A 14,331-nucleotide genomic window follows, 5' to 3' on the forward strand; every position below is an offset into this window, starting at 1 on the left:
TGTCCCCCTTTTATAACCATTGCTCAGTGTATATTGCCTTACTCTTTGGATTGCCACAAATCAACCTGCGAGATTAGAGAAAGGTTGAGAAGACATCGTGAGAGGAAACGATAGCATCGTGAAAACGAGATGGACTGTGAACGGACAGAAACAGAAATGCTCCTACACCACCACATAATTGCGATTCGGATAGTGATTCCAAGTGCGCCGTTCCTATCGAATCAATATCCAATGGTTTTCTTCTGTAATTTTGTTTCCCTTATAAAAAATCATAATGCTGTGCGACGAAGGGCCCAGTTCACGACTGGCAGCCGCATTTAAACAGGGAGCCCTTCACAGACAACTTTAACATGCGCAACGTAGTTGGGAGCACATGGCTAGTTTGACAATAATGTTTTTTTCACTTTTTCCCTAATTTGTTTGAAACATACATTGAAGAGCCTCTAATTTAAAATGAATAAAGTTCAATCAGTGTTTTTATGTGAGCAGCCATCTTTTATAACATACTGCCATGGTGTCACATGTCACATGGAATGTACCATCCTGCACCTAGAAACCATGCAGCATCCAATTAACCACAGCCATAAAATAACGGCAAACATAATGCAAATAAAATATATGTAAAATTGCATTGCAATGACATCACCAAAATAACAATACAAATACTACCAAATGGAAACAAAAGTTAATAGAACACAAAAAACAAAAACAGAAAGCAATAAGCAAAACTATTACGTGTTCCAGACACTCAAGTTTTGTGGTAGATCTTACTGTATAATACTATAAACTGAGGTAAAGATTCAGAGGTCAAGGTCTAAGCAAACAGTTGCTGCCAGTTAAGCTTACTTTATACTAGCTATTTATGGTTAAACCCTAAAAGATTGGGAGAAATTCAGAATTTAAGACAAGGCCATTTGGTAAATAATTGCACAAACCTGATGCACCGATGTATCAATAAAATATAAAACCTGTTTTACTAAGAGTGCTTGAAGGTGAAGATACGTATTAGACTTCCAAAAGTCTGAATTATAATTTTAAATGTAATGCTGATCTAACTGCATAATGAGGAAAAAGTCCATATTTGCTGCACTTGAGATGAGGTCATCATGAATGGCACAATATAAAACACAAATAGACTTGTATACTGTATATTTGCACAATCTCAAGCATGCAATGGTCAGTTTTGCTTATTTTTCATCTTTCTTAGACACATTCTGGACAAATCCCCAATTTAAGGTGTCATTGCTGGAGAAGGATGATGATCATGACCAGAGTACATTCATCATAGCCCTACTGCAAAAGAACAGGCGCAAGCTCCGAAAGCTAGGACAAGATCTACAAACAGTTGGCTTTGCAATTTATGAGGTATGGTCAGAGCTCGATCTTCAGGTATCATTATTTTCTAACTGGTGATGCCAGAATCATCACCAGTTGCCTGTGTTAAAAAATCAATCAAGACACAACAACATTTTTTTACTAAATCTGTCCATAAATTGTCCATCATACGAAATGTTAAATGTTCAAAAGTATTATCATCTGAAGCTGGACTACGTTTTTGAGAAAGGAAAGAACAAGAGAACACGGGAGGGCAATTAGGTGAGAACTTCAGGGCAAAAATGTAAGGCACATTAAAATGTTCATATATCAAATGTTGCCTTGCCCTATAAGTAAAGAATTAAAAAATTAAAAATATATATATATACCACATAATTCTGAAGAAATTTTAAAGCTTGAGTAGAAATCTCCACAGCCTTCCTAAATAAGCTGTAACTCGTGATGTTCATATGTCATTTCTGCCTGGTGAAAAACACAGTCAACAATTTCACTGAGTACTGCTGGCACTTTAAGAATTACATATAAATTAATTATCCATTGTATTATTGGAATTAGAACACCATATAATGACAGGGTACCCCAGTGACTAACATTTTGTGGTATCCATCCATTTTCCTAAACTGCATATTATAATACAGTGTCCTTTTCACTTTCAGAACAACTCCCTGTTCCTTCCATTTCTCAAGTACAGATATATCTCATTTGCAGTCATATCACTAGGTGGCACTACAGATTCATTACTACCACTAGCACCTAATACTAGTCAATAAAGCAGATTAAATAACAAACTTTTTTTTCAATGTCACCATAATTTAAAAAACAAATGTTGTAGTTAACTGATTTGTTTAATCAGTGTTTTAGTATTTGTTTAGCATAAAAATATTTAAAAAAATAATAAAATATTTTTTGGTTCAGCTTTGTCAATAAAGATACAAACTACATTAAATAGAAAGGGTAAAGGTAGACATGATTTAAAGTAATGGCAAATCATACAAAAATTACTGACCCTACATTATTGCATAACATCAACATATGTTTATGTACCACAGAGGGTTAAGCTACTAGGTTTGGATCCCTGCGTTATTTTCTATGTATATGGAGATTGCATGCTCTCCATGTGTCCACATGGATTTCCTAAAATTTCCTGAAGTAGCACGTACAGTATATTAAGCTTAATGCAAGTGTAGCTTGGTCATTTGTGATGCGTGTGCCTGAGTGGGCCCTAAAAACAATAAAATAATGTAAATCCCCATTGTGATTGCTGTTTAAAAATATCAGTCTGCCACAGGACATATCAACACACCAAACTGACCTCCAAGTCTTTTAAACTGTGGCAGAAGAGCAATGACCCTGAAACAAAATCATAAAATTATAGAGAAAATCATGAAAAATATTGCATGGCATATGTGCATTCACTCATGCCTGTTTAGTGTAATCAGTTAATATAACATGCCTGTCTTTGCAATGTGGCAAAAAACCACAATACCCTGAGTAATCCACAATGTCATGAGGAAAACATGCAAACTCCACATTGAATATTCCAATATTGGTGGTGTATGATGGAAACATTATCTACTGTGTTACCTTCAGTGCAAGAATGTTCATTATACTGTATTACATTCTAAAACTCGGCCAATCCAATTTTGGGATTGTGGAGTACTGGAGGCTGTACTAGCAGCCTCCGGGAAAAAGCATCCCTGAGCAGAGCACTAATCCATCAAAGGGTCACTAATGAACATGGGGCCAACATAAAAATGTTCTGGCCTGTATCATACTTTGTATGGATGCTTTTTTCAGTTTGAGTAACCTAAATCGCACATTCGCACCACTAGTAAGACAAATGGCAACATAGCACAATATAACTGGCCTGATGTTGCGAAGGAATGCTGTGGACTAAAAATTTGCAAACTAACAATTGTGGATTCTTTTGTGATTTTTCTAATAGGCCAGTAAACATGAAGACCATCTTACAAAAGATTTTTTCCGGTACAATCCTTCCAAAGCTCGAAGCAATACATACATTAATTTAAGAGAACTTTCCCAACGTTTTCGATTGCCTCCTGGAGACTACATTGTGGTTCCCACCACCTTTGAGCCACACAAAGAAGCAGATTTCCTCCTGAGAATCTTTTCAGAAAAGAAAACAGAATCTTTGTGAGTATAGTCATTTTTCTCCATGTAATTATAGCTTTGCCGATGTTCATGAGGTTGTTTAGTTCTATAAGGTATCATATCATTTACATTTATAATGGTAGCACTCAGCGCAAAGCAAAAACCAGTCCTAGAGTAGATTCTAATCCTTCACAAGGCACACCATAATATTTACCCACATCCAGTCATGAAGGACCAATTTAGAATTATCCATTGGCCTAACCCAGGGGTCCTCAATCACGGTCCTGGAGAGCCGCAGTGGCTGCAGGTTTTTGCTCCAACCCAGTTGCTTAATAAAAAGCACTTATTGCTAAAGTAACACTTCTGCTTCACTTTAGTGATTTTGAGCCCTTATTGCTTAATTTTGACTTAAACAGCTATTTTAATTGCTCCTTATTATAAATAACATGCAAATGATAAGAGAGAGCAGCATTTCTCCATTTAGCTTATTTACATTTACACCTGTGTGTATTTATCTGCACTATTGGGTTTAATTAAATGCTTGGAAGAAAAATGAAGAGAAAAAAGTGAAGGACTGAGAATTACTCGTCCATTTTAGCCTTCAAATCATTTGCATGATAGAAAGGGAAAGAAAATCTAGGATATGAGAATGACCTGACATAGCAGAGTTAATTTAATTTCATAGCTTGTTAGTGCTTTATTGGCAAGAATTGCTTTCTAATTAAGCAACCAGGTCAGAACAAAAACCTGCAGCCACTGTGGCTCTCCAGGACTGGGATTGAGGACCCCTGGCCTAACCCGATTGTATTTGGGATGAAAGAGTGAACCAGAGTACCCAGAGTATGCCATGTAGACATAGGGAGAATGTGTAAACACTATGCCAGTGCCTAAACCAGGAATGGAATAAAGACCTAAAGAGCTGGAAGGCAGAGATCTAACCACATTAGCCTTTTATAATTTATGTTTTTTGCCATTTCATGATTTCTTTTTTTAATATAAGGAACCTAACATTCAGTATGAAGACAATTTACAAAGAAACTAACAAAATCACAAGAAAATATTACATAACAGTAAATTTACCAAATCAAATACCAAGGAAATGTATGAACTGGACAAAAATGAAGTGAAAACTGTAAAATTTATTGCAATGTGGTCATGTCCAGATGGGTTTAAACCCTTATGCATAGAAATCAGAGACAAACAGGTTTTGAAGTGCAACTGTCACGTGGTGGAAGGAAGAATGCATAATAAATCCCTTATTTGTGTATTGTGTTACCTAGCTCCTATGTCTTTGGAATCAGGATAGTATCATGAGGTGGCACTATTCTAAAATAAAATGCAACAGAAGTTGCTTTTTAAAATCTGAGGTGAAAACTTCCATCCATCCATCCATTTTCTAGCCTGCTGAATCTGAATACAGGGTCACGGGGGTCTGCTGGAGCCAATCCCAGCCAACACAGGGCACAAGGCAGGAACCAATCCTGGGCAGGGTGCCAACCCACCGCAGGACACACACACACACCCTAGGGACAATTTAGGATCACCAATGCACCTAACCTGCATGTCTTTGGACTGTGGGAGGAAACCCACGCATGACACGGGGAAAACATGCAAACTCCACGCAGGGAGGACCCGGGAAGTGAACCCGGGTCTCCTAACTGCGAGGCAGCAGCGCTACCACTGCGCCACCGTGGTGAAAACTTGGGTGTCAGAAATCAATTTACTTAAGCATGTAACATTTTATTTTGTTTGCACATTCTGTAAGACTTCATAGTTGGATATTTCACACCTTCACTGATAAAACTCCAACTTTAAAATTTAGTAATGTCTTTAACACCTTACAATTTAGTAATGCAGAAAGCATCTCAGAGTTTAAATACCTCCATTTTTGAAGGCATCTAATACATTTCAGGTGTGCAAGGGCTGAAGTCTATTGTGCCAGCATTGGGTGTGAGGAAAGAACCTTTCCTAGATGCGTCAATAGTCCATCAGAGTGCCCAATCACGCACACACAGACGTAGACATTTAGTCATTCTGATGAATTTTTCAGCTTACAGTTTTCTTAGCACACAATATTTTAAAATATGAGAGGAAAGCTTAAGTAAATAAGGAGAACCTATAAATACAACACACACACACACACAATGAACAAGAAGCAATCCAGGACTCTACAGTAATAAGGCAGCAGCAATAAGCATGTCACAGCTATGCATGAAAAGTGTGGGAAATGAATGAATGAAGATCTTGATTGACACTTAGTCTATGTGATTTGTATTTTAATGATATTTAGTAAATTCTTTAAATAAATGTGACTAAATAAACTATTTTCTTTCTTTAATTTCATGTAAAAATGGGCTTGGCTAAACAAATCATTTATTTGATGAGACACTTAGATTTCTTTAAGTCTGGATCAGTTCTTTTTTGATATCACAAAAGAAGCCTTGGCAGAATTTCTTACGTTGGATTTATTGTTTTACTTTATAAAGTTCTCCCCTATATATTTTACAGCACAGAAGATGTGTGTCAGCCTATTTACTTGCACTAGAACTTCTTGCAAAAATGATGTTTTTCTCAGGCATGCGTTGGCAGCTTTTGCTTTGATCAGGACCAGTGCTGTGAAATGTGGTTAGTTGAGCTACATTTAGTTAGCGGCCACAGTCAGCATAGAGGGAGGTTGTCTAGCCACAACTTGGCATAAGAATGTAAATATCCTGCTTCAAAACTTGAGCAAATTAGGGGTTGGAAGCTACCTTTCATACTATTTACCAAGACAAAACAAACAAAGGTGAACTTTTCACTTTGCTGAATCTTTCATATTGTTTAAATCAGGCAATTATATGGCATTACTATACATTTCTGATTGAATATATATAGCTCATGTAAATTTGTGACTGCTCTGTTCACTGTCTGCTTAAACACTTCAAATTCTATTAAATTGTCTATATGAGACTGTATTATCTACAAAAGGTTCTGCACAAAAACATTTGTTTACTGACATTGGCTATATGCATAGAATCAGTGAATTTTGTTGGCTAGATGTTCTCTTGGCTCACTAGATGTGTAATTAGTAGCTAATGTTCAAAGTTAAAGAACAAATTCAAATTCACAGTACTGTATAATAACTGAATTGTGAATCTTTTTTCAAGGAAGATAAACTTTTACTCACAGATGTTTCATGTATACAGCAACAATTGTGGTATTTTGCTGTGAATTTTGATTTATAAATGTTAGTATTTTGTGCAAGTTTTGCATTTTGAGATTTAGGTCATTGTGCAGATAAACAATCTTGATAAAGTGCTTGCACATACATTTTTGAATAAAGTGTTAACTCTTCTGAATATTAATTGCATTTCTTCTGAGGGTTCTTTTTATGAACTTTTGCCTCATTTGGTTTTGTTTTACCTCAAGGAATCCATTGAGTTAATTTATTTTTATGATTACTTCTGACTGTGCTTTTAAATTTTCATTTGGACCATAGTATCACCACAATTCTGTCCTTTCTGATGGCAGTATTTTGATTCATGTTGTTAACTGTTCCAGAATGAGTGTATTCTCAGAGAGAACATTAGAACAAGACGAGAACAGGCCCTTCAGGCCAGCAAAGCTCTCTAGTCCTATCCACTTAATTCTTCCAAAATAACATTAAGTAAAGCTTTGAAGGTCCCTAAAGTCCTGCTCCTTTGACTTGTACTCCACACATTGTGCTATATAACCTAACACTATGTTAGCCTTCTCAATGGGTTCTGAACACGGCATGGAAGCTGATAGTGTTGAGTCTACTGCGATTCCTAAATTCTTCTCATAAGGAGTGCGTTTGATTTTCAGACTTCCCATTGTGTATGAAAACATAACTTTTTCCTTCCTATGTATAATACTTTACATTTACTTAGATTAAATTTCATCTGTCGCAAATCTGCCTAAGCCTGTATGTTGTCAAGTTCCTTTGTAATGATTCAATGGATTCTAGATTATCTGCCAATCCACTTAGCTTTGTAATATCTGCAAATCTAACCAGCTTCATATTTATATTTATATATCAAAAACAGCAGTGACCTTAACACTGAGTCCTGAGGGACACCACTCTTAACATCATTTCAGATAAGGTTCCTCAACCGTAAGGCACCATAACCCTCTACTTCCTGTGTTTAAGTCAATTCTGCACCTATTTACGCCCTATGCCGTAAACTCACAGTTCTTTTAGTTTGATGCCCAGCCTCTCATGGGGTACCTTATCAAATGCTAATATTGTATGAACCCCTTTCATCGTATCCTTTTGTTGCTTCCCCATATAATTATAGCATGTTAATAAAAACCTCCCTTGTCTGAACCAATATATTCCCTTTATGTTATAAAGCAATGATTCTCAACTGGTGGGTCGTGACCCAAAAGTGGGTCACAAACCCATTTTCAGTGGGTTGTAGGCCTTTGCCTGGGCAAAAAAATGTTAAGAAAAAAATAAATGGAGTAGGTGGGGTAATTCCCGGTAATGCAAGTTGACAACTGCCGTTTCACACCTTAGAAAAACACCCGCAAACTTTATAGTTAAAGTTTATATATGCTAATTGAGTATGGCGAAATGCAGGTACGATTTTCTTATATTGACGACAAAAGAGGACAAAAACCTCAGTGTGTTTTGTGTAGCAAGGTGTTGGCATGAAGCTGTCAAAACTGAAGCGGCATTTGGAAACAAAACACCATTATCTCAAAGATAAACCTGTTGAGTACTTCAGAAGATGACTTCAAAACCTGAAGACATCACAAAAGTGTCTTACTTCTTCATGCTCGAAGCAAGAACAGGCACTCTGTGCATCTTACCTGGTGGCACATCGTATTGCAAAGTTAAAGAAGCCCCACACCATTGCAAAGGACCTCATCTTACCTGCAGCCATGGACATGGTCAGAGAGGTGCTGGATCAATCCGCTGTGGCTAAACTAAAAACTATACCTCTGTCAAATGACACTATTAGTAAGCAAATTGAAGACATGTCGGATGACATCAAACAACAGACCACAGCTTGCATTAAGGCAAGTGGTCATTTTGCCTTACAAATGAACGAATCCACAGACATAACAAACAGTTTTACTTGTTTACGTGAGATGTGTGGGACGGGGTCTTACAGGATGAATTTCTCTGCACAAGAGAGCTACCTACTACTACGACTGCAGAGGACATTTTCAGCTCTGTGGACTTGTATTTGTGTTCAGTGAGCCTAAGCTGGGACACGTGCCTTAGTATCACAACTGATGGTGCTGCCTCCATGACAGGAAAAAGCTCGGGGGTTGTGAAGAGAATACTTGGGAAAGCTCCGAATGCAACTTGGAACCATTGTTTTTTACATTGGGAGGCCATGGCAGCAAAGGATATGATACCAGTGCTTCATGAAACATTAAAAGATGTCAACAAAGTGGTAAACTACATTAAACGGAGTGCAAAGAACACCCAGTGTTTTCAGAAACCATGCCAAGATCTTTGTAGCGATCACGTACAGGTGTTGTATCATGCCGAGGTACGTTGGCTTTTGAGGGGAAAGGTACTGTCCTGTTTTTATGAACTATGAGCTGAAATCACAGCTTTTCTTGCCCAGAACAATTTGCCTATTGCAGGCCTATTTAGGCAACAGTGTGTTGCTCACACACGTTGCTTACCTCGCTGATGTGTTTGAACAATTAAACACATTAAATGTGTCTGTGCAGGGGAGGGGGCACAACATTTTTGAACAGTTTGACAAATTCAATGCTTTCAAAAAAAAGATCTTCTTGTGGGCATGTCATGTTTCTAAAAACCGACTCGACATGTTCCCCAATGTCTGTCATGAGGGACAGCAACTGGAAGCGGCAGGAAAAAATGTAATGAGGAAAACGATTACGACACATCTGAATAAACCTCTTGAGCGGTTTCATGACTACTTTCCAGAGAAACAGGGGGATGATGACTGGATACGCAACCCATTTGGAATCAACATGGAAAGCATCACATTGCCAAGCAATGAAGAGAGTCAGCTGGTGGAGCTATCATGTGACTGCACGCTAAAAAAGAGATTCATGGAGGTAGAACCTCTCCCAGTTCTGGTGCAGCACTGTGATGAGCGAGTATCCTTGTCTTGCCACTCTAGCAGTAAAATTTCTGCTACCATTCAGCACTACCTATCTCTGTGAGTGTGGATACTCAGCTCTGGTTCAGATGAAGACAAAACACAGAAACAGACTGGACATTGAGCATGACCTCAGAGTTGCTTTGTCTACTGTAACTCCAGACTTTGAGACTCTTGTCAGGAGCAAAAAACAGGCCCAGTTCTCCCATTAATTCCTCCAAACTCAGGTCTATAATGTCAGTGTTACACCTAAGTTTGAAGTGAGTGTTGCTTAATTTTCTTCAAGGCACAATGTTTTCACCATTTACATACTGATAAGGTAATCAAAAGAAAATTTTATTTAGTATACTTGAATCCTTTTAAACTTCACTCTTTGTTTAATTTATTTCTTTTTGTTAAAGAAAACACTGCTAATGAAGAAACTGATTTTTTTCCATAATGCAGTGTTGATTGTCATAGATTCAATGAGTGAGGATTCTCTGGTAAAACTACATAATTTGAGTTTTTTTGTAAATACTTCTCAGTAGTTGCACTTTTTTATTTCATATTTGTGCATGAAAGCATTGTTGAGTCTATTAAAATAGTTACTGAAGAGGTTTTAACAGTAGTACTGAAAAGTTTTGGTTTTAATTAAAATGCAGCTAATTGAGTGTAAAAGGGAATATTTCCCTCTCTGGCATCACCACTTGCTGGTCATTTTGGTTTATTATTAGGTTTATCAGGTTTTTTGTGTTGGCATACTGTGATATTCTATTCTACTATCTCAGGTTCAGACTGCACCATCTTTTCATTTAACAAATTTGAGAAGTTGATAATTTTGGGTTGTGGCTTGTCATTAAGGGGTGATGGTGGATCTCAAAGCCAGACCAGTTGAGAACCACTGTTATAAAGGGTACAATTATCACATATTTTTAATAAATGAGCTCTGTATAGTAATCAATAATGCAACATACTCCCAACACACATTAACAAACTTGGTTACTGTGTATGCTTTGCCGCGTAGCCAATAACAGCAATTTGTAGTCCTAATATTCATATTTCTCTGTTATAAAAAAAAATCTTGAGACGAGACATGATGTTCTGAAGAGTGACAGAGAGACACTTCAGAGAGGCAGAGACACTTTCACTTCCCGCAACACGGTCAAGTCACGTCATACTGACATCCATTGGAAGCATGTTCCCTTGAGACGGTGACCTAGGCAAGGAAAGTAATAATCATCCCAGAACAAGTGGAATTGAAAACCTTGCAAGTCCAAACGGGGTCAGAAATAAAAGACAAAGGGTAAAAGACACAGTGGAACTTCATAAAGACGTTCAAAAACATTGGTACTATACACATGCAGAGCAAGTTACAGATTACAACAGCAGTGGAATTCGAAAGACTCACAAAAAACCTTAGCGCAATACACACGCAAGGCAGGTTCAAAAATATGACAGTACTAAAATTCAAGTTTCAACAACCAGACAGTACAGATCACATTTGCGCAAATGGAAATTATTACTAGGCGAAATAACGGAACAGCAAAAAGAGATTGAATATATGAACATAGGTGATATGTCGGAAGCATGTAGATATTGTAAGGCATTAAATTTTAAGTCAGAGACTTGTAGATCGTCTACTTAGTGTTGCAATCAAGGAAAAGTACTGCTGCTTCCCAATGAAGAGGCGTTTCCACAAGAATTAAAAGATTTGTTTGGTGAAAATGAAATCAACAAACACTGCAGGCAAAATATACGCGTCTACAATAATCATTTCGCGTTAGCATCATTCAATGCACAAAATGTTGATTTACACAATAATGGGCCATACGCTATGAGAATCTCTGTTCCCTCAACAATTATAGGTACGACAAGTTTAATTTCTTGCATTATCAAAAGTGAACATAATACATATGTAACAATTCCCATGAAAAAAAAACACTTTAAATTGTATTTCCACAGGACCAAACCGAGGGGATGGCTAGCGAAGCGAGCAGGGGGACGGAGCCCCCTAGTATCATTACATTAATATGAACAGAAAATCTTTATACAGCAAAGTGAACATACTCTATACAAATATCAAAGTATGCTCTTTTCCATTTTTAAGATAATATGAGGTGCAACACATATATTTACAAATGCTAAAGCCAAATATCCAGGGTGTCAAGTTTGAGCAGGGTAAGCTACCGTTCAAAGAGTGAGTGATGTTCCAAGTCTTATTTTACAAATTTGTACATGAATGTAAATAATCTTTGGTCTCTTTTGGTATAATTGCAGGTCAGTGTTCACTGTAGGCAGGATAGTGTTCATCTATTACAGTAATGACTAGAACATCTCTGCATATGCTGAACACTTAATGCCAAGGGTCTTACACCTGTTGAATATCATTAACATTGCAAAAACAGAATACAGTGCTTATTTTAGGGCACATAAAGTTTCACATTAGGTAATATCATCAATTTAATAATTTACCACGTGAAGTTTACACAGATTTCAATGATTAACTGCTTTATGCATTTACTCTTTCAGTGATATTCATTTATACCATCACCCTTTCCTTGGTAGCTGCTGATGTTGTCTTGATCCTCTTTTATTGGATATACAGATAATCTTCATGCACTTACCTATTCCTTTGAGTTGGTTGATCTGCTGTTCAGTGCTTGACTCGTGATGGCTTGTAAATAGTGCTGTGAATGTACATTAAACCTGATCAGCTTATTCATTATTGCATGAGGTGAATGAAATCTGGTTGTCAGGTCTACTCAAACCAGAGCTAGTGAGTCATCTGGAGTACTGAGGAATGATAGGTTCTGCTGACATCACTGATAATTGGTGTTTAAGTGTTTTTATGCATGGGTCCTACGTGTGTACAAGTGTTTTAAACTTAGAGTACACAAAAGTAAGCCAATCTATAACAAATCTAGTGAGCCCTTCTCACCCCACAATCATACAGCTGTTTTTGTGCTCTAAGTTAATATTGTTTATGGTTCTGTTTCCACTAAGAAACAGCTGAGGTTAATATGATTAATGCAATTGGCTGAATACATCTTGCCTGAAGAAGGGACCTAAATTGCCTTGAGTGAGTGTTTATTGTAATCTTTTTAGTTTGTTTGACTTCTCATAACAGAACAAAGAGAAATCTACTTACCCATGAAAGAATACCACTCCTCACTTTCCTTTCCTTTTTGTCCTTTCTAGTTTTCAAGACATGTAATTTTCACCTTTGCTCACCTGTCAAAGGGACTCCCATGATATCAAACTGGGATAATCATATTATTAAAATGGAAGGACAAACAGAAATTTAAAATGGATTAGGAACAGTTTTTGATATTTTCTTACATTTGATTTCTTTATGAATAATGCTCAAACCATCCCTTTTCAAACCTTTTATCTGGTTCTGTGATAGAAATGCCACAACTTGTTCCAGCCACGCTCTGCTCTGGATTATGCATTTGTTCAGAAGGTACAATGAAACTGATGACTAATTTGTGTTTTCTGTGTTTGCTTCAACAGGGAAATGGGAAATACAATCAGTGCAGATCTTCCTGAAGTAAGTTTTATGTTTAATTACACATGAAAATTATTTTATTATATATATATATATATATATATATATATATATATATATATATATATATATATATATATATATATATATATATAGTGGCATGCGGCTGAGGGGGGAGCCCAGCCGGGACGCCCAGGAGGACTGGAGCAGGGCTTGTGCCTCCTCCAGACCATGAGGGGGCGACCGTCCTGGTTGTGTTGGCAGCCATGGGTAGAGGGCATGGAAGCCCAACCCTGTAGGGGCCCGTGGCCACCGCCAGGCGGCGCCCCGGTGCCTGAAGAACCCTGGACCTCAGCACTTCCACCACACCCGGAAGTGCTGGGGGGAAGAGGACAGGGAACAGCCGGCGCAGCCGGCACTTCCGCCACACAGGGGCATGTCCACGGGGGATTGCCGGGGAAGCAGCTGGAGCCCATCTGGGTTGCTATTTAAGGTGCCACCTCCCTTCCGTCATGAGCAAGAGTCGGGTGGAAGAGGACAGAGCTCGAGGAGAGGAGTGGAGGTGGCCAGAAGGAAGGCACGAAGGACTGTGAGGCCTGGACTTTGGGGGATCGGTGCTGGAGGCACTGGGTTGAGCACGACAATACTGTAAATATTGTATATATTAAATGAGTGTGATGGGTGCTAAACTGTTGTCCACCTATATATATATATATATACAGTGATCCCTCGCTATATCGCGCTTCGACTTTCGCAGCTTCACTCCATCGCGGATTTTAAATGTAAGCATATCTAAATATATATCATGGATTTTTCGCTGGTTCACGGATTTCTGCGGACAATGTGTCTTTTAATTTATGGTACATGCTTCCTCAGTTTGTTTGCCCAGTTGATTTCATACAAGGGACGCTATTGGTGAATGGCTTAGAAGCTACCCAATCAGAGCATGTATTACATATTAAATGAAACTCCTCAATGATATACGGTATGCTTCCTGCGCGGTGCTTGATTGTTTGCTTTTCTCTGTCTCTCTCACTCTCTATGCCTGACGGAGGGGGTGTGAGCAGAGGGGCTGTTTGCGCACAGGCTGTTTGCCTAGAGGATACAGACGCTCCTCTACAAAATACCGCTTTATCGCGGTGGTTCGGCATACTTAAAAGCCCAAAAGCACGTATTGATTTTTTGATTGTTTGCTTTTCTCTCGCTCTCTCTCTCTCTGACATCCTCTGCTCCTGACACGCATTCTTTGAAGAGGAAAATATGTTTGCATTCTTTTAATTGTGAGAAAGAACTGTCATCTCTGTC

General features: G+C 38.0%; 1 protein-coding gene across 1 annotated transcript in view; it reads left to right on the forward strand.

Annotated features, from left to right (window-relative positions):
- The window catches only part of capn9 (calpain 9), an 85,512-nt gene that overhangs the window by 44,162 nt on the left and 27,019 nt on the right, over positions 1–14,331 (forward strand). The window contains exons 10-12 of the mRNA XM_039748230.1: positions 1,208–1,365; positions 3,281–3,489; positions 13,032–13,068. Of these exons, the coding sequence (XP_039604164.1) occupies positions 1,208–1,365; positions 3,281–3,489; positions 13,032–13,068 (404 nt within the window). The remainder of the gene's footprint in view (positions 1–1,207; positions 1,366–3,280; positions 3,490–13,031; positions 13,069–14,331) is intronic.

This window comes from Polypterus senegalus, chromosome 3 (genome assembly GCF_016835505.1).
Source record: "Polypterus senegalus isolate Bchr_013 chromosome 3, ASM1683550v1, whole genome shotgun sequence".
NCBI lineage: Eukaryota > Metazoa > Chordata > Cladistia > Polypteriformes > Polypteridae > Polypterus > Polypterus senegalus.